Genomic DNA, 23,502 nt, shown 5'->3' on the forward strand with positions numbered 1-23,502 from the left:
AGCAAGTGTGTCTTCCAGGAAAAATCCAGGTGCTACAGGAAATAGCATGGGAGGAGCTCACCCCTGATGGAACCGGGCCTCAAATCCATGGGCATAACCTGCTGGGGTGAAGTCCCAGGTGGTGCCTGCAGAAGAAAGTGACAACCTTAAAAGTAAGGGTGTGTTAAAATAAGGGATTTGTATTTGACTTTTCTGAACAGAGGAAAGGCTTCTGAGCCTGTCAAGAGAAGACATTTATTTGAGCACTAGTTGTTTTCTTGTCACCAGCAACAGAACACACCTCCTAATCCTCGTATTGATATCTCCTCACTCTGCTTAAAATGGAATATATCACTCTCAGTAGAAGACACGTGGAGAGAGAGCTTTCTGCTGCTGCTGTGCCTCACCCACTCTGCTGTTACACTCATCACAAGGCTGCTGGCCAAAAGTGAGGGACCTGTTTGTAGCTTTAACAAGTCAGGAGACCCATGTGCATTAAACCTGTGACCTTGAACTGACTAGTACCATGCACTTTTGAGGGATACCCTGCAGTCTTTCAAGGCAATGTTAATAATAATAACTGTGAGTTCTCATAAAGCTCTGTTCACTTTTAAAAAGCACTTTCTCATACATTTTTAAACTTTAGATTATTATAAAACCATCCAGAGTTAGTTGTGGCAGAGAGTCTTATCATCTACATTTTATAAGTTAGAAACCTGAGTTAAGAGAAGCTAATGACATGCCCTGAGTTAAGAGACACTAATCATATAGCTGGTAAATGGCAAAGCTCAAATCCAATGTCCTCTGGCTTCTTAATTCTTTTGATTATGACATTCTGCCTCCTGCCCACATGATGTCTCCACCTGATGTCTGGTAGGCTTCTCAAGTACATATCAAAACTCAAATTCATTATTATCTTCCCCTCTCAAACGAAAACACACATAAAAAAAAACACCCATCTTCCCCCTGCTTATTTAATTGCTGCCTGTTCCCCAATCACCCACCCTGCAAGCTTTAGAGTGCCCCTTGAATACTGCCACACTTCTTAGAGTTAACCCAGGATTTTCACTTTTGAAATGTAAGTCAGAGCTCTTCCCTCTTTTCTGCTGTCACTGGTACTGCCCCAGTTCAGGCCTTCATCACCTCTTGCTTGGCCCACACTAATTAATCGTTTGATTCATTCGACAGTTCATTGTTGAACCTCTGCTATGGGCCAGGCGCTGTGCTTGGTCTAGCTAGGGAGTCTGCTCTGAGCAAAAGGAAACACGGACCTTGTTTTCATGGCCCTCTGTTCTCCAATTAGTAGTAATCAAATAATCACTCCAACAGATATAAAAGGGCAATTATGACAATTGCCCCCAAAGCAAATACAGCAGTCCCCTTTTTAGAGTGGTCTTTCTAAAGCATAAGTATGATCATGTCACACCCTCTGCTTTAAAAGGTTCCTAACTGCCCATTGCCTACATGATAAAAATCCAAACTCATTAGCCTGGTAGACATGTCTCTTCATGATCTGGCTCCGAACACCAGATTCGGCTGCAAGCCACCGCAAGCTACTTTCTCCCCCACCCCTCGCACAATAAACTCATCCTATGACTAAGCCACATCTGATCTTTTTTCACATCTTGTCATTCCAGAAACAGCTCTGCTCCTCCTTTCTTCCATATCTTGGCTTCAGCAAAACTCTCTTCCAGAAATGCTGTTGCTCTCACTCAGCTGTTTTCAACCAGAATACTTGGGAATTTTAGTCATTTGATGTGTGCCATGAGCTAAAAACGGTTGAAAATCGCTGCTCTAGCTACAGAAGGAGATAGCTTCTTACTCTTCAGCTCAGCTTAAATGCCCCTTTCTCCATCCCTGCATGTAGTTAATATTTCCTAATGGTTTCTAACACGTTTTTCACACCACACATACAGCACTTCTCCCGTGGAATATAGGTAATTACTTTCTTTCTACCTCCCCATCAGATTGTGAACCACATGTAGGCAGAGATGGTTTTAATCAATATAGGTTTGAATGTATATTTATTCTGCTACATGGAGCAGAACCATAAATTCACAATAGAGGAGACAAAAATATTTTGTTCCTGTGTCATTTCCTTTTATCACGAGTCTCTAATTTGTCATGAGTGTGCCTTCCCTGCCCCCCCCCCACATTTAACTTTAAGAAGTTTTCTCTCCTATTATTCCAAGAGGTCTTTATACGATCATGTTCTACTATGTGTCTTCTCTTTTCTGTGCACAATATGTCCCTCACCCTTCCTGTTTTTTCAACCTCTGGCGAAAGGACAGGTCTTACATATCGGCACAATCATTGGTTAAATGATTACGAAGTGGCCACAACAAAAAATGGGAAGGGTGGTCTTTGGGGGGCTTTGACCTGTTTGTTTAATGGGGGTAAGGCACTGGGAATGGACGAAGTACCTGTTGGCTATGTTTCCATTACCTTTCCACCCTTGGCCAAGTCTAGGTCTTGTTTCTGTGCTAAAAGAGCTTGAATCATGATTCCTGTCCATTGGGTCCCAGGGTTTGCAGCAGGAAATGGAGAAACACATGAGAAGAGTTGAGAACAGTTTTTTGAGAAACTGCTTTTACAACTTGATAAGGATAGAAGAAAAAAATGTAGTGATTAACTAAAAACAGACTCTTGGGAAGGAGACAAGTTTTTATTAAAAATGTACACTTCTTAAGGACGTCACGGATCTGGCAACTGAGATGAAACATTTCTTAGAGACTATCCAGTTTCATATTCCACAGCCTAATAGTCACAGAAACAAAGCCACAAAGTACAGGATCATGGCCAGATTATTTATGTGTATCAAAATAACACATAGATACCTTTGTAAAATGTAAAATAAAAAATTAATAGCCCAGCAGAACTGCTGTAGGGAACAAGAATTATTATTCAGCGTTTCCACCCTGAAGGACATGACAAGGGAATTACGCATAACCACAGGGCTCAGTCACACCAGAGCGTGTGCCAAAGGAGGCTGTTTCTCTCAGTCTTGGAGGCAGAATTCTCACGACGATCCCTCCATCCCTGAGCAGCCTAAACCATTTACCCAGAATGCCAGACAAGCATCATCATTTTCAATGTATACCTCAACATTAAAGATAAACAAGGACTCGAAAATGATTATAAGGGTGCCATTCAGGTAAACAGTGGAAACTCTGGGATAAATTGTTTCACTTCTTCACTGCTCCCCATCTCATTTATTCATTGCCATGTAACGCTACCCCCAAGACTTAATGTCTTAAAACAACAACTGTTATGTCCATATCACAATACCGAGGGTTGAGAATCGCGGCAGGTCTCAGCAGGGTGACTTCGCATCCTCACATGGCATTGAATGTGGTTCCTATGTGGTATTCGGCTGGTGACGGCACTGGTCCAAGATGGCTTTCCCCACATTCCTGGTGCTTCGGCAGGGATGGCTCAGTGGGGTCCTTCCCATCTCCATAGGTTCCCAAAACTTCTCTGCATCGTCTCTCCTGCAGCGTAGGGGGTCAGACTTCTCAACTGAGCGGTAGGCCTAGTCCTTCCAGGCCCAGCTCTAGAATGGGTGTGGCATCATTCCAGGACCCTCCACTGGTCAAAGCAGCCAGAGGCCAGCCTAGATTCACAGGGAGGAGAAATAGACCCTCATTTCTCACCAGAAGGTGCTGTCAAAGAATTTGTAGCTATTTTTAATCCACCAGAGAGTGTTACAATTACTTGGTACATTTGCTTTAGGATTTGTAGTTCGGATGTACAACCTAGCAGAATATATCATTTGTTCATTCAGTTATTTAAAAAGTATTTATTAAGCACTTGCTTGTTGTGTGCATAGCACTGTGCTATCTTCGGAGAGAGGCTGAGAAGGCATGTAGGCACAGTCTTTCCCCTCCAGGGGTGTGCATCTAGATGTGAACACAAGACAAGTGCACCACAAGCAATTAGAATGTGTAACAATGTAATCAGAGCAGCAAAATGCACATCATAGACTGGTGTGGCGCACAGGAACGCCTGCAAGTGTCAGAGAAGCACAAACAGAGTGAGGTGAGCTGACCTGGGCGCAGCAGGAAGTGCAGGAGCCACTGCTGAGAGCTGGAGCGTGCGTGTCATCTAAAGAGACAGCTCTCATGGGCTGTAGCCAGTGTTGCCACTTGAGAACAGGGGACAATGATGCCACCATTGCCAGTTTTTTCAGAGTCTAAATCTCCCAGTTTCAAATGTTGACAATTAGAGCAAATTCATTGATTCAAGTAGGCCGCCAGTTTTTAGCCCCCAAAATGGACAGTAAGTTCTTCAACGATTCATGGGATGAGGAAATGCAGTTAGACTAGAGCAGTGCTGTCTAAGGTACGGGCTTGCAGACCAGGGCCAGGCTGTGAACCATTTAGTACTGACCCACAATGGGGAGAGTAACAACTAAGTTGAGAATAAGGAGTTAGGCCCTGATAACAATTTAATATCCAAGCCTGTCATTGGTGCACTTGTCTTTTGGATACAGACCAACTCTGGTGTTGCAGAATGTGGACTCCAAGCTTGATTTGGTGTGAGCTGCATGATCGTCCTGCTCTGTAGGACCATGCATGACCCAGAAGGGGATGGGTGGGTGGTCACAGCATAAGCCTCTGATACAGTGCTGTGCAGTGGAATTGATCTGGTGAGGGGTGTGCAGCCTTAGGAGGTCTTTGAATGGAGACTGACCTCACTGACTTCCTAGAATGCCCTTTCCCTCTTTCCTCCTTTTTTCAAGGTCCAAATCCCATCCCACCCTCTCCAGGGCAATCTGTGCAGCAGCAGTCACTCCTGTCTGTGAAATCCAATAAATCTTTTTTTCCTGCATCAACTCTGAGTATACTGTTGTTCCTTCCTAGTACTTCAGGCACTTCCTGGGCACTCCCTTATCCAGCTCTGAGTCTCCCTGGGAATCTAGCTCAATCTCTTGCCCACAGTGGATATAGACTGGTATGTGCTGATGAACAAGGCAGGTAGTTTTTGAGGGAGGCTAATCTGGTAAGAGTGTTCTGTATACATTAGAGCAGAAGAATAGAGGGTTAGAGATTAGATAAGAGACCATGCAAGGACCTAAGAGCTGAAAGCTGGGACCAGGGGCTGGGAAGGAAAAATGACTGTATGGGAGTGAATAGTGAAGAATACTGTGTGTGTGTTATATGAAGTCATATCAGTGGTTTCTTAAAGTCTCACTCCATATTTATGCGTGGCTGATTATTATCAAGAAACATTTAGAATAACCTCCAATACTTAAGAGTTTTCCAGCTTACCGAAACTTACTCTTTTAAGTACCTAATTGAAATTTTTAAATCTCTCGTGCGCATCAGTTTATTTATTACACTACAGTACATATGCCCCTACACTAAATGATCTGGACTTCTGCACGCCATTGTTTTTTCTTCTGTACTTTCCCTCTCCCTTTTGATCCCCAGAATAAATTGAACACCAAGCTCCTAACATCCATCCCTGTGGTAGACAGCCTCCTGTATATATGAGTATACCTATTAAAATGCTTCCTTTACCATTTTAGTCCCCTTATAACCACTCCTTCCCACACTATCACCATACTGTTATCCATGGGAAAATATACGATAATTAATAAATAGATAGAGAGAGATTAGTGAGAAAAATTGCTTCCTGCTTCGGTGGCATTTGGACTTTCTCTGAGACAAAGAAGCTCTATCTCCTGAAGCCCCCTTAGGTGACCAATGTGCTGCCACGATGTGCATTTCAGATGAAATGCCTGACCATGTTGCCTCTTTAGACATCGATGCTGCTACCAACCACCAGCTCTAACCTGCTGCAGGGGCCATGACCTCCGCACCGCCGCTGCTCAACGTCAGACAAAAGATCTAGACATCCTGGTGTAGAAAGTGAGCAGCTCTGTGAAGGATACTTAGTTGCTGTTGAAAGTGACATTGTGGTGAACCAGACTTCTGTCCCCACGTTGAGCCTTTGTGTCACAAGGACATGACTGATTCCACTCCCTGTGTTGTATTCTGTCGACAAGTAACCTCTGTGTCCCTGGGATCCTGTTCCGAATAACCCGTGACTGAGATGACTGGATCCCAATGACTCTTGCTTATTTCCATGGGGCTATTACTCCTCGAGGCCACCACAGGATCTCTTTAAATGCTTGGGAGTATGACAGACACATTTGTATCTCATTCATGAACTCTGCTCCCAAATTTTAAGGTAGGTTAAGATCATGTGTGTGTGTGTGTTATACGGACACTTTTCCCATCTTGAGTATATTTTAAAGACTTTATTTCTTTATTTTTAGAGAGAGGGAGAGAAACATCGATGTCAGTGGTTGCCTGTCATGCACCCCCAGCTGGGGAGCTGACCTGCAACTCAGGAATGTGCCCTGACTGGGAATTGCACCAGTTACCCTTTGGTTTGCAGGCCAGTGCTCAATCCACTGAGCCACACCAGCCAGGGCCCATCTTGAGTATTTTTTAATTCTTCCCTATTTTTTTCCTAAAATTGGCCTAGACCCCTCTCATAATATAGTCAGATGAGAGCTAAGGAATAGGCAGTTGGAGCCCTATAAGCCACACTTGTCCCCTACTAACTCCAGTGTGTAGAATAATTATGCAGGGGGTTCAGTCCAGGAATCAGGAGATGTAGATTCACTTCCAGGTTCTGCTCCTCGAGGTTCTGGAATAGGTCTTGCTTAGAACACCTGTGAGGTAATTGAGCGCTGTTTCTCTCGCACATCAATGTTTCTCTCCTCTTCCTCTCTTACCCTCTCTCTTAAAAAACAACTAAATAAACATCTTTTTTAAAAAAAGAAAATTAACAAGGTAGTGAATTTCAATTATCTACTGATGCATAACAAACTACCCCAAACTTTAGAGGCTTAAAACAACAATAGCCATTATTTGGTTGTGATTTTGCAAGTTGGGCAAGGCCCAGCAAGGACCTCTTCTCTTATCACTTCATCCTACCTCTTGGGGCTGGGAGAGCCACATCCCAAATGGCACCCTCATATGGCTGTAGACTTCCTCTGAGCTCATGGCTGGCTCCTCAGCTGGAACATCAGCTGAGAGCCTCAGTTCTCCTCCGTGTGAGCCTCTCCATGTAGCTCCTTGGTTTATTCAGAGTGTAACAACTGAGTTCTAAGAATGAGGAAGCTAAAGTTCCCATTTCTTCTGAGGATTAGACCCCAAACTGACCCAATGCCATTCCTGCCATATTCTGTCAGACAAAGCAGTCCCAGCCCTGGCCCAGATTCAAGGCGGTGGGGGAAAAGACCCCATTTCTCAATGGGATGTAGGGAGAGGGGCTGCAAAAGAAAAATCTGTAGCCCTCTCTCACATAGTGTTTGAAAACAAATGCATTGATTTCTCTGGAGATTGTTCGTGGTTTTATAGTTTCTGAAATGTACATTTTATCCAGCAAGAATTATATTTTAATCCAGTACTTTATCTCTTTGAAAAAGTATGTCAGCCTCCCCTCAAACAAACACACACACTCTTTTGAGGTTTACTATTCTCCTTTATTTAATGGGAAGGGATTTGAGATTTGTTGGGCAAGATGCATAGTATATGCTCTTCCATTTAGTGTATTTCACTGCATCTGAGATGCACTGTTTTCATATTTTAACATTTTTGAATTGTACATTTGACAATCTGAGCAGCCTTATAATCACTGTAGGTCATGTACAGTCCTGCATGCATGAATTTGGCTGTGACTATTTATGTTTTCATCACTTCATTCAAACTATGTATGCTATTAGAACCTCACCTGTTGAGTTTAATTGCTATTCAAAAATGCTTGAGAAGTATTACTCTATAATTTGATGTTGAAACAAAAATTTATCTTGTATGCCAAAAGTCATAAAAGTAGAGCACCATTAGTGAGGCAAATGGGTAACATTGGAGGCATGACCTCAATTTCCTATATTTTTGCAAAGCAGCCATTGCGAGCTTTGCATTACTTAAGATATCACGGGTAGATGGAGGTGCATTGAGTTTTATTATTGGGATGCATGAAAAAGGGTTGCCTATTATACACAAGCTTGTACAGAGACATTGCCAGGTTCTTCTGAATGGATGAAAGGAATAAAGCAACAAAAAATTATTATCATGCTTTGTCCATCAAGAAATCCTTGTGTCATAGTTTAATCAGCAGTGAGTTTTTATTTTTCTTTCTGAGTGGTACATTAAACAAAAAAAAAAAAATGCATCTTGGATACAATGAAAAATAGTGGTTCTTACAAAATCATCTGCAAAACACACATGAATTTCCTCTTCTAAGATTAGGAAGCTGTGGCTTGGAGAGATCCAATAACTTGACCGGTCTCAAAACTAACAATTGGGGAACCTGTTATTTTCATTATCCCACACTGATTCCTTAAAATTATAGGGTGACACAGGTTGGTGGTTCTGGCAAGATGCAAACGGTGTGTGGTGACAGCTATTCCACCTACCATCCCCAGCAAACCTCACAAACATGAACAAAATGCTGGTGCGCTGTCCCAAAACCAAACTCAAACTCTCTAGAGAGAGAGCTTTTCATGGGGCTGGGCCACTGCCCAAGATTCCCTCACAATCCTATTGAAAAGAATAACTAATAAAAAGGCTTATTTGTGCAACATTTTACGAGGGGCCACATAATCCTAAGTGATCAGAGTAACTGCTCTGAAATAGGTATCATTTTAGATAAGAACTATTTCCGAACCCCTGAGAACTGGAGTAGGTTTGGGGAAGACTGGCCTGAACTATAACTTGAAGCGACCCGTTGAACCCTTCTTGGCCCCTTACAGAAGCGGCTGCACACTGACCCAAAGGAAACACAAGGGGCTTCCTCTCCCCCTTTGTCTGGCCACCATGGTCAATATTCATTCAATATATAGTTGTTCAGTTTAGAGACTATGGTGATTGCTCAGGAGCTATACAAAGATGCATAAAATACAAACACAGTTTCCCAAACTAAGAGGGCGCATGGACGTGGGCAGAATTCCCAGGCACATCTGTAAACACCAGTGAGCAGCCCCCTCTTCTTGCTGCTCCGCTGGCACCTTACCCTTGTGGGAGAGCATTCAGGGCCTTATGTAGGAGTGGTTCTCCTGTGTCCGTATCTCTCTTTAGACTGGGAACTTCCTCAGGACAATGAGAAGGGCTATTTGTTATTCATCTTCATATCCCCAGTGCTTCCATAGTGCTTGGCACAATGGTCGAGAAATGATTTTATTTATTCCACTGTTCACCCGTTCATGCAACAAACTCATACGTCTGGAATTTTAGAACAGGGAAAGAGGCTTTGTGTGACTACGGGAAGCCTTCTTGAAATGGCCTGTGAGCCGGCCTTGTAGGAAGCAGAGAATTTGGGCAGGATGGTGAGGAAGGAAGGAGGAACCATGCACACAAAGGACAGGCAGCATGGGATGAATTTCATCAATTACTGTGTCTGGAGTGCAGAACGCTGGAATGGTAGGCTGAAGCATGGTCATCAAGGTCCTGGAATATCAGGCCAAGTACTGTATTCTTATCAAATGGGATGTCATTAAGCAGAACCCCCTCTTCTCAGACATTCAGGAGATGGTGTTGCTCTGGAGGGCAGGCAATAGGGATTCAGGGTCGTCTCATTAGAAAATGTGCCTGGGATTTTTCTTCCGTCTTACAAATGGTGGAAAATAAATGCTGTGTTAGCAACAACAGACTTCCATAGCGAGGTGGCAGCTCGTAGTAACTGAGAGCTGGAGGACCAGCTCCCATCTTGGATCCATCAGTTATTAGCAGGGGGATCACCGTCTGTGTGCCGAAGTTTCCTCAGCCTCAAAGTCGAGTTGATAATCATACCGACCTCAGAGCTCTTATGAGGCTTAAAGACAATGAGGCACAGAAACCCCATGGGAACAGTGCTTCTTGGCACATACGGGTTCCACAAATGTTAACTATTATTATCCCTCCTCTTCTGCGTGTCTTGGTTTCCTCATCCAAATGGAGATAATAGTACCTGTCTGAGCCCATTTCTCCTGGACCCTGACAAAATAAAATGCAATTATACGTGTGAAAGCAATTTGGAAGTTAAGTGCTGCGTAGCGGCAAGGTGGCTGTTGATTACCATATCCTTGGCTGAAAAGTAATCCCAAGGGCCTGGGCAGGAAGGTGGAGAGTTGAGTATCTCCGGGCTATTGGTCACAGGTGCGGTCTATGAATGGCCTCTCATATGTCAAGCTGAGGGCCTTAGTATTTGACTGGTCCAAGATGACATAAAGATGAGAACAGGAACATCTACTAAGCAAGAAATAAATAAGGTTTAAGCCCTGCAGCCTTGCAAGCAGTATAATTTCAAACATCATAGGCTTGGACATCTGGGCTCTATTACCTGAAATCCCATTAAACCTTCAGTTCCATAATTCCGTGTAGAACCCTGTAAATTGCACAATCATGCTGATGGCCACCAGCCAGTTCAAGCGATTAATAACAAGGGTCCCCAAGCAGGTTTGCAACTCATCCCAAGTGGGTTCTTTAAGGCAAAACTGTGTACACAGAAGAAACAGCCCAATTCATGCAGTTTTCTTAGCAACGTGCTTTGTAGCTCTGCCAGCACTGAGAAATTATCTGTTATCATCAAGACATCCAAGCCTCATAACTTTCTCCTCAATGGAAATTAATACTCACCAGCCCAGGGAAGATCCCCAAACCCTGTTAGCTGTAAAAGATACTATAGCGTGCTGAGAGCTGACAAATTCAGTTTAGACAGAACCAAAGCCTACCCTTTCCCCATCCTCAGAATTTTCTCATTTGGGGAAACTCAACTTGAACTGACTCTTCCTTTTTTTCCTTTTCTTTCTTTTTTTTAAGTTTTTCTAAAATGTCTGGACTATTTGCATTTTCTTCTATGTTCCAGGCCAAAGGGCCAAAACCGACAGTAAAGAAATAACCTAGGAGCCTGTCTTCAGAATCCTGCTAGATATACCCCCTAAGGTAAAAGGACTCATAACAAAAGAACTATTTTTATTTATATTAGAGAGAGAGAGAGGAAGGGAGAGACAGACAGAGAGACATCGATTTGTCATTCCCCTTATTTATGCATTTATTGTTTGATTCTTGTATGTGCCCTGACTGGGGATTGAACCCACAGCCTTAGCATATGGAGATGATGCTCTAACCAACTGAGCTACCCGGCTAGGGCGCAAAAGAACTATTTCTCATAAGATTTTTTGTTTGGTTTTGCCAAGTCAAAAGGTTTTATGTAAACAAGATAATCTTCTGCACTTCAGAATGTTAATAAAGTCTTTCCTAATTACTATTTTGTTTATAGAGTGATTCTGGGAACATGATAGAGAACAGAACCCTCCCTACAGAAAGCAGGATGTGGGAAAGTGGGAACCAGAATATATTTACTACATGGGTGAGAAAATTCGGGGTTCCACCTTGCTTTTAAGGTTTCTTCTTTCTAAAACCTTTTTACCAAATCTTTCAGTCTCATTTGTCAACTCTACAAAGCTATGGTGTTCAATACAGTAGTCACGAGGCACATGTAACCATTTAAATTTAAATGAATTAAAATTAAATAAAATGTAAAATTAAATCTGATCAAGCACTAGCCGCATGTCTGGTGTTCAGTAGCCACATGTGGCTAACAGCTGCCATACTGCACAAAGTAGAAGGCTCTATGGGACAGAGCTGCTCTAGATTAAGGAACGCCATGGCCCTGCCACTCACAGTGCAGGTCAGAGACCAGCAGCATTTGTGTCACCTGAGAGCTTGTTAGACCTGCCCAATCTGCATTTTAGTAAGATACCCACATTAAAATGTAAGAAGCACTATTCTGAAATATCCTTCCACTCTAAGATTCTGTGTGGTAACCTTCTTTATTGTTATCAGCATTATTTGTTCACACTTTTTTAGCTTGTAGCATTGTTTCAGAGATCCTTCTAGCCCCTTGAGACTTGGCATGCAAAAGGAGAAACACTAAGTACACCTTGTATATGCATTTTTTTAAAAAAGTGTGCTCTTTCTCTTGGAAAAGCTGCAAGATGTGGAGAATTTTTCTTTATATTTTTTTTCTAAAGAAGTGAAACTTAGAGAACATTTGTTTTTCCATGAAGAAGCAGTTGGATTGGTCAACAGAGAGGCCTTTGAGATTAGAATAAGATTAACTAGGAAGACAAAGAGAGGGATAGAACTTTTTTTAAAAGAGGGAAAAGGAACTTGACTTACACATGCAGTTGACAAACACGGAGGCACCGTGCTCTGTGACTGAGTGAGGTGGGGTAGAGCAAGGCGAGAAATTAGGGCACAGTCCCTCGGAATGTGATCGTCCAATTGGTCTGACATTGTGGAGTTGGGGAGGAATTTTCCTGGCACCTTATATTAAACATCAACTTGTATTTTCATGCTTTCTCATGAGAGTCATTGTTCTTTGAGCCAGTGAATGGAGTTTTCTTCTGGAAGGTTTTGTGGGCTTTTGGAGTGGCTGTTGGAATTGAATGGCTTGAGATGCTTGCCTCTGTCCAGCGTAAAGATTTGAATCACTGGGGTTGCCTCTAATCGGCTGTACAAATGTCTCCCTGCTGAGAGGCATCGTCTCATATTCACGTGGTGTGAGGCGGGAGCTACAATTGTCAGCAGGCTTCTGGTTCAACACGGCCATAAGATGAGTGAGGTTTTTCCATTTTCCTGGGGAAATCAAGCCCTGAGACTGAGTTTGATAGGTGTCCTAAATTATCACTGAGAATTCACAGAGTTCAGATGCTTGCACATCCTGAAATTCCTAAACCAGTTCTCACTGGAGAACAATGCTATGGCCCCTACACAAATTCTGCCCTTACTTTAGGAAACTGCTAACCTCACTCATGTAGCTTTTGCTATACATTCATTCATTCATTCAACAAACATTTCAGAACACCTTTGATATTCCAGGCGTACTACCACACACTTCACAAAGAAGAATAAGGCATGTTCTTTACTGAAGAAGGTTAGGGTTAGGAGCAGTGGTGCTTACAGAGTGGTCCCAGACTAGCAACATCGGTGTCCTTGTAAGCTTGTTAGAAATGCAAAATCACAGACCAACTCCAGACCTACTGAATCAGATTCTTGCCATTTGGGGCCCAGAATCTGTGCTTTATCAAGCTCTCCTGGGGATTTCTCCGTACAATGAAGTTCGTGAATCATTAGTCTATAGACGGACATAAACATCATTGAGTGAATATGGTATGATAGATGCAGTGATACAGATTGAAACTCCCCGAGCCCTACAGCCCCCAAGGCAACACTGGCCATTTTAGTCAGTGCTCAATGGGATAGATTATATGTTGCTTCCTTGCTTGGGCAGCTGATGCATGAAGCGATCTGTAGTAACTAAACAGTACTGAGATGATGGAACATACCTAAGTCCCCAGGACTTGTACTGGTTTGGATAGCTTGCTTAGGTCTCGTCATGCCTGTCTGCACCACTCTAAAATCAGTGTTTGGATCACTGCATTATATTATATCGAGGTTTCTCAGTAGTTTTATTACATGGAGTGAACAAGAACTATAACCCAATTTCCCCAGTGTCTACACATGTTTCTCTGTCTGAAGGACAAATAACTACTATTTAAGTACTGGGGGAAAGGCATAGGTGTTTCTTCCATGGATTTGTGCCAAGCTGGTTTTATAAAAAATCACTGAGCTGCTTGTTAAACATAGAGATTTCCAGACCTCCCTCTGGATGTTCTTAATCAATGGAAATGGAGAGAGCCTGGACAGAATTAAAATTTCAAGAACCTTTCTGAGATGAGTCTGATACAGTGAAGTGTGAGGACCTCGGAGTTCTTAACCCTGGAATTCAGAGACTTGACTTAACTCACAGGAACCAGGATCCATTTCCAAGAGGTTTTTGAGCCTCATGGTGTAAACTAGCAGCTTTACTTGCAGGTGAACAGAAGGGACCAAATACAGTGTTTTTGGTGTTTTTCCTAGGGCTGAGTTTACGGAGGGGCACAGTTTGCACACAAGTGCATTCTTTATCTTTCTGAGTGTGTGTGTCGTGGGGTGGGGGTCCACCTTCACTCATCTCATGAACCCTCTCAAACTCCCTAGACACAGGTGTCAACCCAAGCCAATGAGTACTGCAGAGAAAACTGCAGAAGGACTCCTCTTAGAATCAGGAGCCAATCACTTTCTCATGGAAAAGTAAAACAGAGGACTAAGAGAGAAGGGGATAGAGGCCACGGCCTCCCTATCCTGTCTAGGTCTAAATGATTGCCTGAGAACGTTCCCACGCGGCTTTAGGATCTCAGGTTTCCTGCTTAGCACTTCTCGAATCAACAGGCTCCTGACATGTCCTAACTAGATCAAGGGTCACAGACTGGCCGAAAGCCTGCAGCCTGTATTAGATTGTTCATCTCTCCAAGCCTGACTTTCTTCATCCGTGTGCAGGTACACCTCATTTTATGGTGCTTCACAGATGTTGCATTTTTTGTACAAATTGAAGGTAACTCTATTTATTGCAATACTCACTTTATTGCGGTGATCTGGAATGAACCCGCAGTATCTCTGAAGTATGCCTATAGGGAGGTCATGGTATTTACCCCTCAGGTGGCTGCAAAATGGACATAGGTTCTTAGCATGATGCTAGGTATGTGGTAAGTAAGAAGTTGGTTAACAATAGTGCTTACTATTATGGTCATTTTTGTCTCTAGACTCAGTGTTCATTGTGTTCTCCAGAGAAACATCAATATGAGATATTGGTTCTCCAATAGGAGATATATTTATGTATCTATATCTATAGATAGGTATCTAGATATCCAGAGAGTGAGAGAGAGGAATTGGTTCCCGCATTTGTGGAAGCTAAGAAGGCCCGAGATCTGCAGTCTGTAAGGTGGAGACCCAGGCGAGCTGATGGTGTAAGTTCCAATCCAAAGGCGAAAGACTGATGTCGCAACTCAGAGTGGCAAGAGAGTTGATTCTCCCAGACTTGGCCTTTTGTTCTACTCAGGCCTTCAGTTGATTGGACGACCACCCACATTAAGGGAGACAATCTGCTTTACTCAGTCTATTGATTCAAATGTAAATCTCATCCAGGAACACCCTCACAGACACACTCAGAATAGCATTCAGTTAAACATCTGGGCCCCTCCTGGACCAGGCAAGTTGACACATAAAATTAACCACCACAAAGTCATTGTGGTTTCCAGTTACTAGGGGTTAGAAGAAGTCACAGGTTTGTATGCATCATCTGTTTTGTCGCCCTTAGCCCAATACCTGTCATGTCCGAGATTCTGACCTCAGTATTCATGCAGTTGGGGGATAGGGTTGATTTCTTAATCATACTCTCATCGGCCAACACCCAACACCCCCCCCCCCAAGCTGTCAGGGGGCAGGCAGTGGGACAAATGAAACCAGTACAACTGAGAATGTATGTGGCTTCTCCCACCAAAGGGCTGGTGGCAGAGTTTAGTTTTATTGCCACATAAATCTTCCTTTGTCCTTTTTTTATCTCCTAACTTCTCTCATACATGCTAATTAATTAATTGAACATACCTGTTTAAATCATCCAATCTCGGTTCTTAGGATGGCATGCCTGTGAGCATTCTAAAAGTTAAAAAATGATTTAGTATTAGAGGTTTTGATTACATTGAATATAAAAATCAAATAGAATGAGCAAATGATGAATAGGAGAGGGGAGTGAGGCTTGAAATTAGCCTCACTTCCTGTGCACATGAGGCACACTTATGCTGGTTTTTATCTTGGCCTATTTTAGGACTGATATATTTGGCTCACAACCAGGAGAAGAAGATAAACAAGGACCTGTATCCTCTAAAGCAACCTCAGCGCTACTGACATTTTGAGCCTGATAAATGTTTGAAGTGTGTGTTGGGGGGGTCTGTCCTATGCATTTTAGGATGTTTAGCAACACCCCTGGCTTATACCCATTAGATGCCAGTAGTACCCCTCAAGTTGCAACAACCAAAAATGTCTCCTGATGGTGCCACAAGGGCCATAGGGAGCAAATCTGCACTCATCTGAGAACCACAACTCTAAACTTAGGAAAGATTGTAGACCGTTAAATAGAAACATACTTCCTCTAGGTCATACCTCTTATTTAAGGCACTTTATGTATAGGATTCACATTCAATGAACATTCTTAGATACAAGCACAGCTACCTGCTTTTTCTATGTTCTTGTTGGAGTTAAGGAATGTGCTTTCCTAACACATTTCTTATTGAGTTAGGAAACCATTGTGACAAGAACAGATCAGGGTTCTAGTCTCAGCTCTATGCATTCTAGCAGTATGGCCATGACAAGTTAATGAACTTGGCCTTATTTTTTCCAGGTGTTTTACGAGAATAATCCAATTCAGGCCTCAAAGATGGCAGTGAGGATTCAGTGGTAGCTGATCAATAAATGTTAGTTCTGCTTATTATTGGCTGTTATGCGGGGGCCTCTGTAGATGTCACTCCTTTGGAACATGCATCGCACACCTTATATAAATAGTCTCACATTGATATGCAATCCAGGTCCGCCCCAAATTCCTCAAACCGGAGTCACATAAAAGACACAGATAGAAGATAGGGCTCTTCTTTTTGAATGGAAGACACAACACCACCTTTTTAGATATGAAATCTTATTTCTTTCCTTCAGCCCATGAGAAGTGTCCTTGCCCACACCCCATATCTCTACTTCTTCCCCAGACACACCAATCCCTTTAGCCCCTTGCAGCTGGAGTGGGGGGAAGTAGAGCCGGACACAGTCAATCCCAGATCTGTTCTGGAGCCCTCTGCAAGCTGGCCCTTGCCTCCCAGGCCAGCCCATTCCTGCCTTTGATGTGAACCCTCCTTATCAAGGAGTGTGCTACCGAGCATTATGCTACAGCATTCTGTTCTCTGCAGCCATCCCTCTTCTAAAGGTCCCACTCATTTGATAGCCATCACCCCAAATCTCCTTTGTCTCTCCCTAAAGCCCCAGTCTGTCTCTTTGTGGCCTGTGCTTCTGTATGTATTCATGTCTTGTAGGACTACCTCTCTGCTCTTTCTAATATCTCTGTCTCTCTAATATTAATTAATTTAGCCTCCAATGTTCTTCCTCACCCAGCAGGACCCATATTGTGCTGATTGGGCTTATAGATAAGCACAGAATTTTGCTTAGGAGAATTAGAAAGGCTATGGATACTTCTACTTCATATATGTGCCCCTGTCACTCCTGTATGACACTAGAGTGGGACACACCTAAGTCTGTGACAGCTGCGATCTTCTCAAATCTGTGATCATGGGCAAATAATACCTCTGGGCTTCAATATTCTTATCAATTAAACGGGGATAATTTTACCTATCCTAAGAAATGTATTGGGGAACCACAGGTGGGAAAAGCTTTAAAGTATAATGGGCTCAGCCTATGTCCATGGATGTAACTATTATTATATGCTAAAAGTAGACACGTTTGCTTTTCATCAGCTATTAGAGGTTCACATGGAAAACATGGCTATTTGGAGAAGCAGCAACTATGATAAACTGTCAACCGATCCCGACTTGGGATCCAAAGTATAGTCGTTAAGTAGAGTTCATTCTTAATTATCACTATTCAGTTTCCAATTTTATTTTATAGAATATTCTTAATAACACTTTTCCAGGGTCACTCATTTCCCAGAGCTGACTTTAGCCCAAGTCGTAAGGATGCTACAGTGTGTCAGGTTCCTGGAAACCTTCCTCAGTCCAGGCTGTACCGCTCCCTGGCAGGTTGGCCTGGACAGAAGACTTACTCTGGCCATTTTCTATCTCCCCTTCAGTAATACTTGAGTGTTATCTCCTAACGCCCTTGTGAAGTATTTATCTGCAAGGTACTACGAGTGAGTGAAAACAACCAAAGTTGCTGTAGTTCATCAGTGTTCATGGGTCACATCTGCACCCTTGAGAGCCCAATTTTTATGATTGTTTTGCAAAATACTGTGACGACAATAATAAAAACCCTAGTGTTTCCATTATTTCGCTTACAGTTCTTTTCTGTGCCTATGTGCCAGTTTTGTATTGTAGTATATCATAACTGTTTACCATGTTGCTACCTAATCATCATAATTATTACTTTAATGGCCATGTAATCATCCATCTTGTTAGCACATCATAATTTAGCAGACTTGTTGTTTTCCAGTTTTTCCACTATTATAAATAACCTCTGGGCTGCATATTTATGTGTATAGCTTCTTTCATTTTTCAGATTATTTCCTTAGGATATACTTGTAGAATGGAATCACTTAGTCAAAGAATGTGAATTTTTAATAGTTGTTAAATAAATTGGCACTGTTTCTCCAGTTTACAGTGCCACCAGCAATATATTAGTATTCTACTTCTTTTACAGGCTTATCAGTAGTGTGTATTATATTATATTTAATATGCTTAAATAGGACTTTTTGTTTTTGCATTTTTTTCAAAAAGAGCGGGTTCTAATCAAACATGTCCTTATAAATTGTGCATTCTCTCACGTTTTGAAAAGCCAGTTTGAAAACCTAGGTAGATTCACTTTTAATATCAAGAACTCTTGCAATTCCCCTCTCATTGCACAATAGTTTTATGCATTAAACAAAGCTAATATTGATAGTTTTCTGAGCAAAACATTAGATCCTATGCCTCTATTAACTAATAAATGAGGACCTATATATAGGAACTGTAGGGAGAACTCAGCTAAAATAATAGGAAAATAGAAAATTAGAAAAATCGATAAAATCAAGATCTACACCAGCATTCCCCAAGTCAAAAGCAGAGTTGCAATTCAAGTAGTTCAATCTCTGGCCAGATGATAATGACTTCTCTCTCTAACCTGCTCAGCAACCTGACTTTTCAACCAGCAAACTCAGGAGCTCCAGCTACACTGCTCCCAATATTTCCTTCTAGGTTTCATGCCAGGAAAGCTCCCTGGTGGATGAATCCCCCACCCACCCAAAAATGCCTTCACACTCTTCCCAATCTGATCTCTTGCCAGATTAAGTAAATTCATCAAACCGTATCATATATGAAATGGTTTCCCAAACCACAGCCCCATCAGGGCTGAACGCCAATTCCAGAGATCTGGTTTTCCCTTGCTTCCAGGTGTCACAAAATAAGAACAAATGGAGTCACTGTAGAGTCGGGGCCATCATGTCAGAGGAACTGCCTTGCACATCTTATGCTTCAAACCTTGGAATCTTAAAATGGGAAATAAACTTTGGACTGGCCGAAAACAACGCTGTGCTCCAAAGAACTGTGTGCAAGGGTAACAAGAAAGCAGATGTGATAACTACTCACTGATGACTACAGGACTGCACATTAAAATCATTGTTTAAAATTAGCATCACTCTGTGAACTTATCTGCACCAATAGAAATGCCTTTCTTTTATTGATGTAATTGCTCCCCTTCCCTTTCTCATAAATACCCATTGCCTTTGTCTGCTAATTGGAACACTATTTGGGCTTCTGCCCGAATCAGTGCTCTCCTGAATAGCTATTCTTTATTTTTAAATCTCAAATAAATGCCGGTTGCCTCTCACTTTGAAAGCCTTTTATTTTTAGGTTAACACAGGCAACCTTGCCTATCCCTAAGATGGGTTGTCTTCCACGCTCCACCAAAAGGTAAAAGGACATTACAAGAATCCAAGCCACCATTATGTGTCCTGGAACTGAGTGACCAGTATCTTCGCTACAACTCTCTCTCTGGCCTAAGAATGTTAGGATTTGTTGCAATAGTGTAACTGCTTCATGCCAGAGCCTGGGGACATAAAGAAATAACTGATTGTCTCCCCTGTTTCCTCTTGCAGCCTCAGTCGAGGGTTCTCCATAACGTGGTGAGCCTTTCAAGCTGCTGTCCTGCCAGTTGATATGAACATGACCTGCTCCTCACAGAAAGACTAACTCATGGCCCTGCCAGAAGATACCCTTGGAGTCTTGACAGATTGACCAGATGAACTGGAAAAAAAAAAAAAAAAAAAGAAAACACCCCTTTCATCAAGATTATGGGCTTTGGAAGATCTTTGTTTGCTGTGGGTTTGAAAACGAGGTGCATAATAGGCAGCGCCAAGTCGTTCCAAGCGGTCATTGGCAGACCATGAGCTGGAAAACACTTCCAGTTTTCATCACTGTGCATAACCCCAGCACCCTTTTGGGGGGGGGGGGGGCTGTCCGTGCCCTTCACTAGAAGTCCTGTTTTAGCATGGCAACTACTGGATTCTTTTATTATGTGTGCAGATGGCATGATGTGTTAGAAAAAAAGTTACAACCGTTCTGCAATCCTGGTGGAAGTGTTTACCATGTTATGTCCTGGTAGGAATGTCAACGTGTCTCAGTTACGTTAGTTATGACACCTAAAGGTATTCTGTCCAGCTCTTAAGCACTTTATAGGCGAACATGACACCAAAATGAATCAGCACGCGCAGTACCTGTGAGAAAACAAGTGTTTTCTTTTTCGTTTATAAATCTTGTCCTATTTTTGGCTCAGACTGTCCAAGACAAACTTCATGCCTAACATATCCCCAGTCGTTTATGGTAGATTGGTGTAAATATGGCCACAATACTGTTAGACTTAACATCTTAACACTTTACCAGACAACTGGATTCCAAAGGGAAGGAGAGGCAGGCCGATTGTAATACCTTAGCTCCTAGCTCCTCTCACCTCGGCACAACTTACCACGTGCACATATAGCCACTCAAACACAGGAGGCTCTTGACCAATGCACATACTCTCTCAGTTTATACAAGAATTCTTTCAAAGAAAATGGCCTTCTTTTAATCAAAGACCATGGTGGGTTGATGTTAAGGGCAACAGAAGGCAGTTTTCCTGTGTGGTCTGGCTTTAAAACTTTGAAAGACTTTCTAGGTCAAGTTCAAACCACAGATCTCTGGAGAGAAGACAGACAGTGACTCCTGCATGCTTAGAGGAAAAGGAGGGTCTGCTCTCACACGAGGTTCCTTCCTCGATAGAGAACCTACTAGTCCCTGTTAATCCTTTCTGGGATTATAGCCACAGCTAATTTTTTTAACTATGTCACAACAAAGCACAGTCCTGGGGAAAAGGTCAATCCTTACTGCTTATCTTTAAGCATTAGAAAAATGTCCATATTGACTGACCCCTACATTATGTTTTAGCATTTTTCTCCTGCGATTTTAAATTTGACTGAATCAAAATCTCGGCAAAGTATGATCTGCGTGCCCTTGGTCTCAGCCTGCAACTGTCAGGCATTGAAGACTTTTCTATAAATATGCATGACACCTCTGGGACCGTGCCAGCACAAGCACGCTCTGCGTTTGAGGGGGTCTCCACATACACGCTCCCACATCTTCTCTCCCCAGGGGGTCTCAGGAAATCACAGCCCATCAGGAAACAAAAGGGCTTACACTGAGATTCAGAAACCTGATAAGGGAGGGGAGAGAGATCCAAACGTGACTGGGGTGACCGCCCAGCAGGATGACTCACCACAAGCCTGCCTGGCTGTCCTGCCAAAGGAGGGGACTTCCAAGAGGGAACTCAGTGGAGTTTCAGATGCCAGCAAGACCTGGCCCCTCAACAGGTTAACAACAGGACCATCAGGACCTCAGACCACAATTCGTTACAAATGCAGAATTAGCAGACCAAACCCTGGCTGCCAAGGCCCCTGCGGGTAACAACCCAACCTCCACGGCCTGCCTCCTCTGTTTCAATTCCAACAGCAGGCTTTCCTGCTTCTTTCATTCCTTCCTTTATTCAGCAAGCACTTGCTGAGTACCTACTATGTGCCAATCATCGTCCTGGGGCAGCAGCAGTGTGCAAGGCAGACTCTCCCTGCCCTTGTGAAATATCTCCACCTCCCAAACACTGTCCCCACCCCACCTTTTCCGTCATGGAAAGAGCATTCAGGCAGCATTCACACCTTTGCCAGAGTCACCTAGGAAAATGCACATGGTAGCAGGCAGTTTTCTTGCCTGAAAAAAAGAGGACAAAGGAGGACGAGGCGGTGGACAGCACCCGGCCAAGTATTTGCACCCTTTGTGCACAGCCAACCCTCCCAGGGTCCAGATACAGCTGGTAAGAGCTTCCCAAAGCAGCTTGCAGTTGCTTTCCTTGATGTCTACCCTGGTTATCTATATTCCCCTTCTTTATAGAGACCCAACTGTACATCATGATGCTGAATTCTCTGGGACGCACACCTGGGCCTGAGGCAGCAAAAGAACTACTGTCAGGTGCTGAGACAGTGTAGCTGGGAACTAATTAGTTTAGCCAGGGATTTTCTAAGACCATCGCTAACACCTGCAGAAAGGTAGACATGCTTGATGGTTCATTAAATGATGGTGGGTCATCCTTCCTTAGGCTTTTGCGAGATGTGTTCTGAACAATTCAATAGGGTGAATTTCCTAGCTTTTTTCTGAGTCAAAAGTGTACTGGACAATTACGAAAAAAGACGGCAGGTGAAGATGGAGATGGGAAAGAAGAAAAAAAGAAGACAATGAGAGAGCCCAGTTGAAGATGGCTTCCCTAAAAATGCCTTAATTCCTGGCAAGTACCGCATATTTGCAGATGAACTACTACTGTTCACCAAACTGTCCACCTCAGTTTGAAATGATTTTGGGGGGTAGTTTTGAAAACATGATAGTATAAAATCTGAGCAGTCGCAAGCTAGACCAGCAAGGATACCATTCGCAGGCTCGGGATTCTTTGTCATGTGTCGATCCAGTTACCCACAGTGACTTTCTGCTGGGCTGAGCCTTCTTCCCCAGATGTGTATAGGAAATTGGACCTCCCAGAAGTTGAGAAACAGCTGGGGTGAGTTTTGTTTAGTTGAAAGCAGGAGACAGGGAGGTCTGGGATAAATATGTTGACTCCGAAGGACTGGAAACTGTGGACACCTAACTTTTCCTTAAACCTGTGCTACACCTTTTATTAAAATGCAGACACCCGCACTTTACTGGAAAGGCACTCAGGAATGAACAGAAATGAATAATTATCAGACTGCCCTGGGGTACCAAGGGGATTAGCTTGTTCCAGCTCCAGAACTTAATTTAAATATGCAGAACATCGAAGTTCTGCTGGGGTGGGAGTGAATCACTTCAGTGGTTTAGGGCAGACCTAGAGGGAAAGAGACCCCATGAGCTTTCTTTTTGGATAGTGATGCATCTTCAGATCCCAGCTCAGGCTGTGACTGCAACCTTCAAAATATGGGCAAACAGCACATGGGTCCCTCCAGAATCACTTCTCAGTTGCCCAGAGAGAGGCTTGTGGTCCTTAGGTCTGAGGGAATTCTGCCATCTTTAACATTCAAGAGGGAAAGGAATGTCAATGTCACATGAGAATATAAACTCAGGATAAACTCAAATGGATTTACCCCCTCGGTCCTTGCAAATGCTTTTTGTGTGTGCATATGTCATCCAATTGATTTTTCGATAGGAACACTAAAAATCTCATGGAAGAAAAGTTTTCAAGACCCCCTAGCACTTCAGTTTCACCAAAATTTCCTCTTTCCAGTGCATTAGCAGCTTCGGTCTTTGTGATGTTTTTCTCTACATTCTTTAGGGCAATTTTCTTACTTGACAACTAGACGTAAGGCTGCCATGGTCTCTTTTTGAACATCTAATCTTTGAAAATGACATAC

The 23,502-nt window shown here is 42.9% G+C and overlaps 1 protein-coding gene across 1 annotated transcript in view; it reads left to right on the forward strand.

Moving 5' to 3' along the window:
• Window positions 1-19,877, forward strand: part of SAMD12 (sterile alpha motif domain containing 12) — a 323,498-nt gene extending 303,621 nt beyond the window's left edge. Inside the window, exon 5 of the mRNA XM_090283426.1 lies at window positions 19,702-19,877. Coding sequence (XP_090139552.1) covers window positions 19,702-19,724 — 23 coding nt within the window. The 3' untranslated portion in view covers window positions 19,725-19,877. The remainder of the gene's footprint in view (window positions 1-19,701) is intronic.
• Window positions 19,878-23,502: the final 3,625 nt, after the last annotated feature.

This window comes from Furipterus horrens, unplaced genomic scaffold (assembly GCF_987537825.1).
Source record: "Furipterus horrens unplaced genomic scaffold, mFurHor1.1.pri manual_scaffold_7, whole genome shotgun sequence".
Taxonomy (NCBI): domain Eukaryota; kingdom Metazoa; phylum Chordata; class Mammalia; order Chiroptera; family Furipteridae; genus Furipterus; species Furipterus horrens.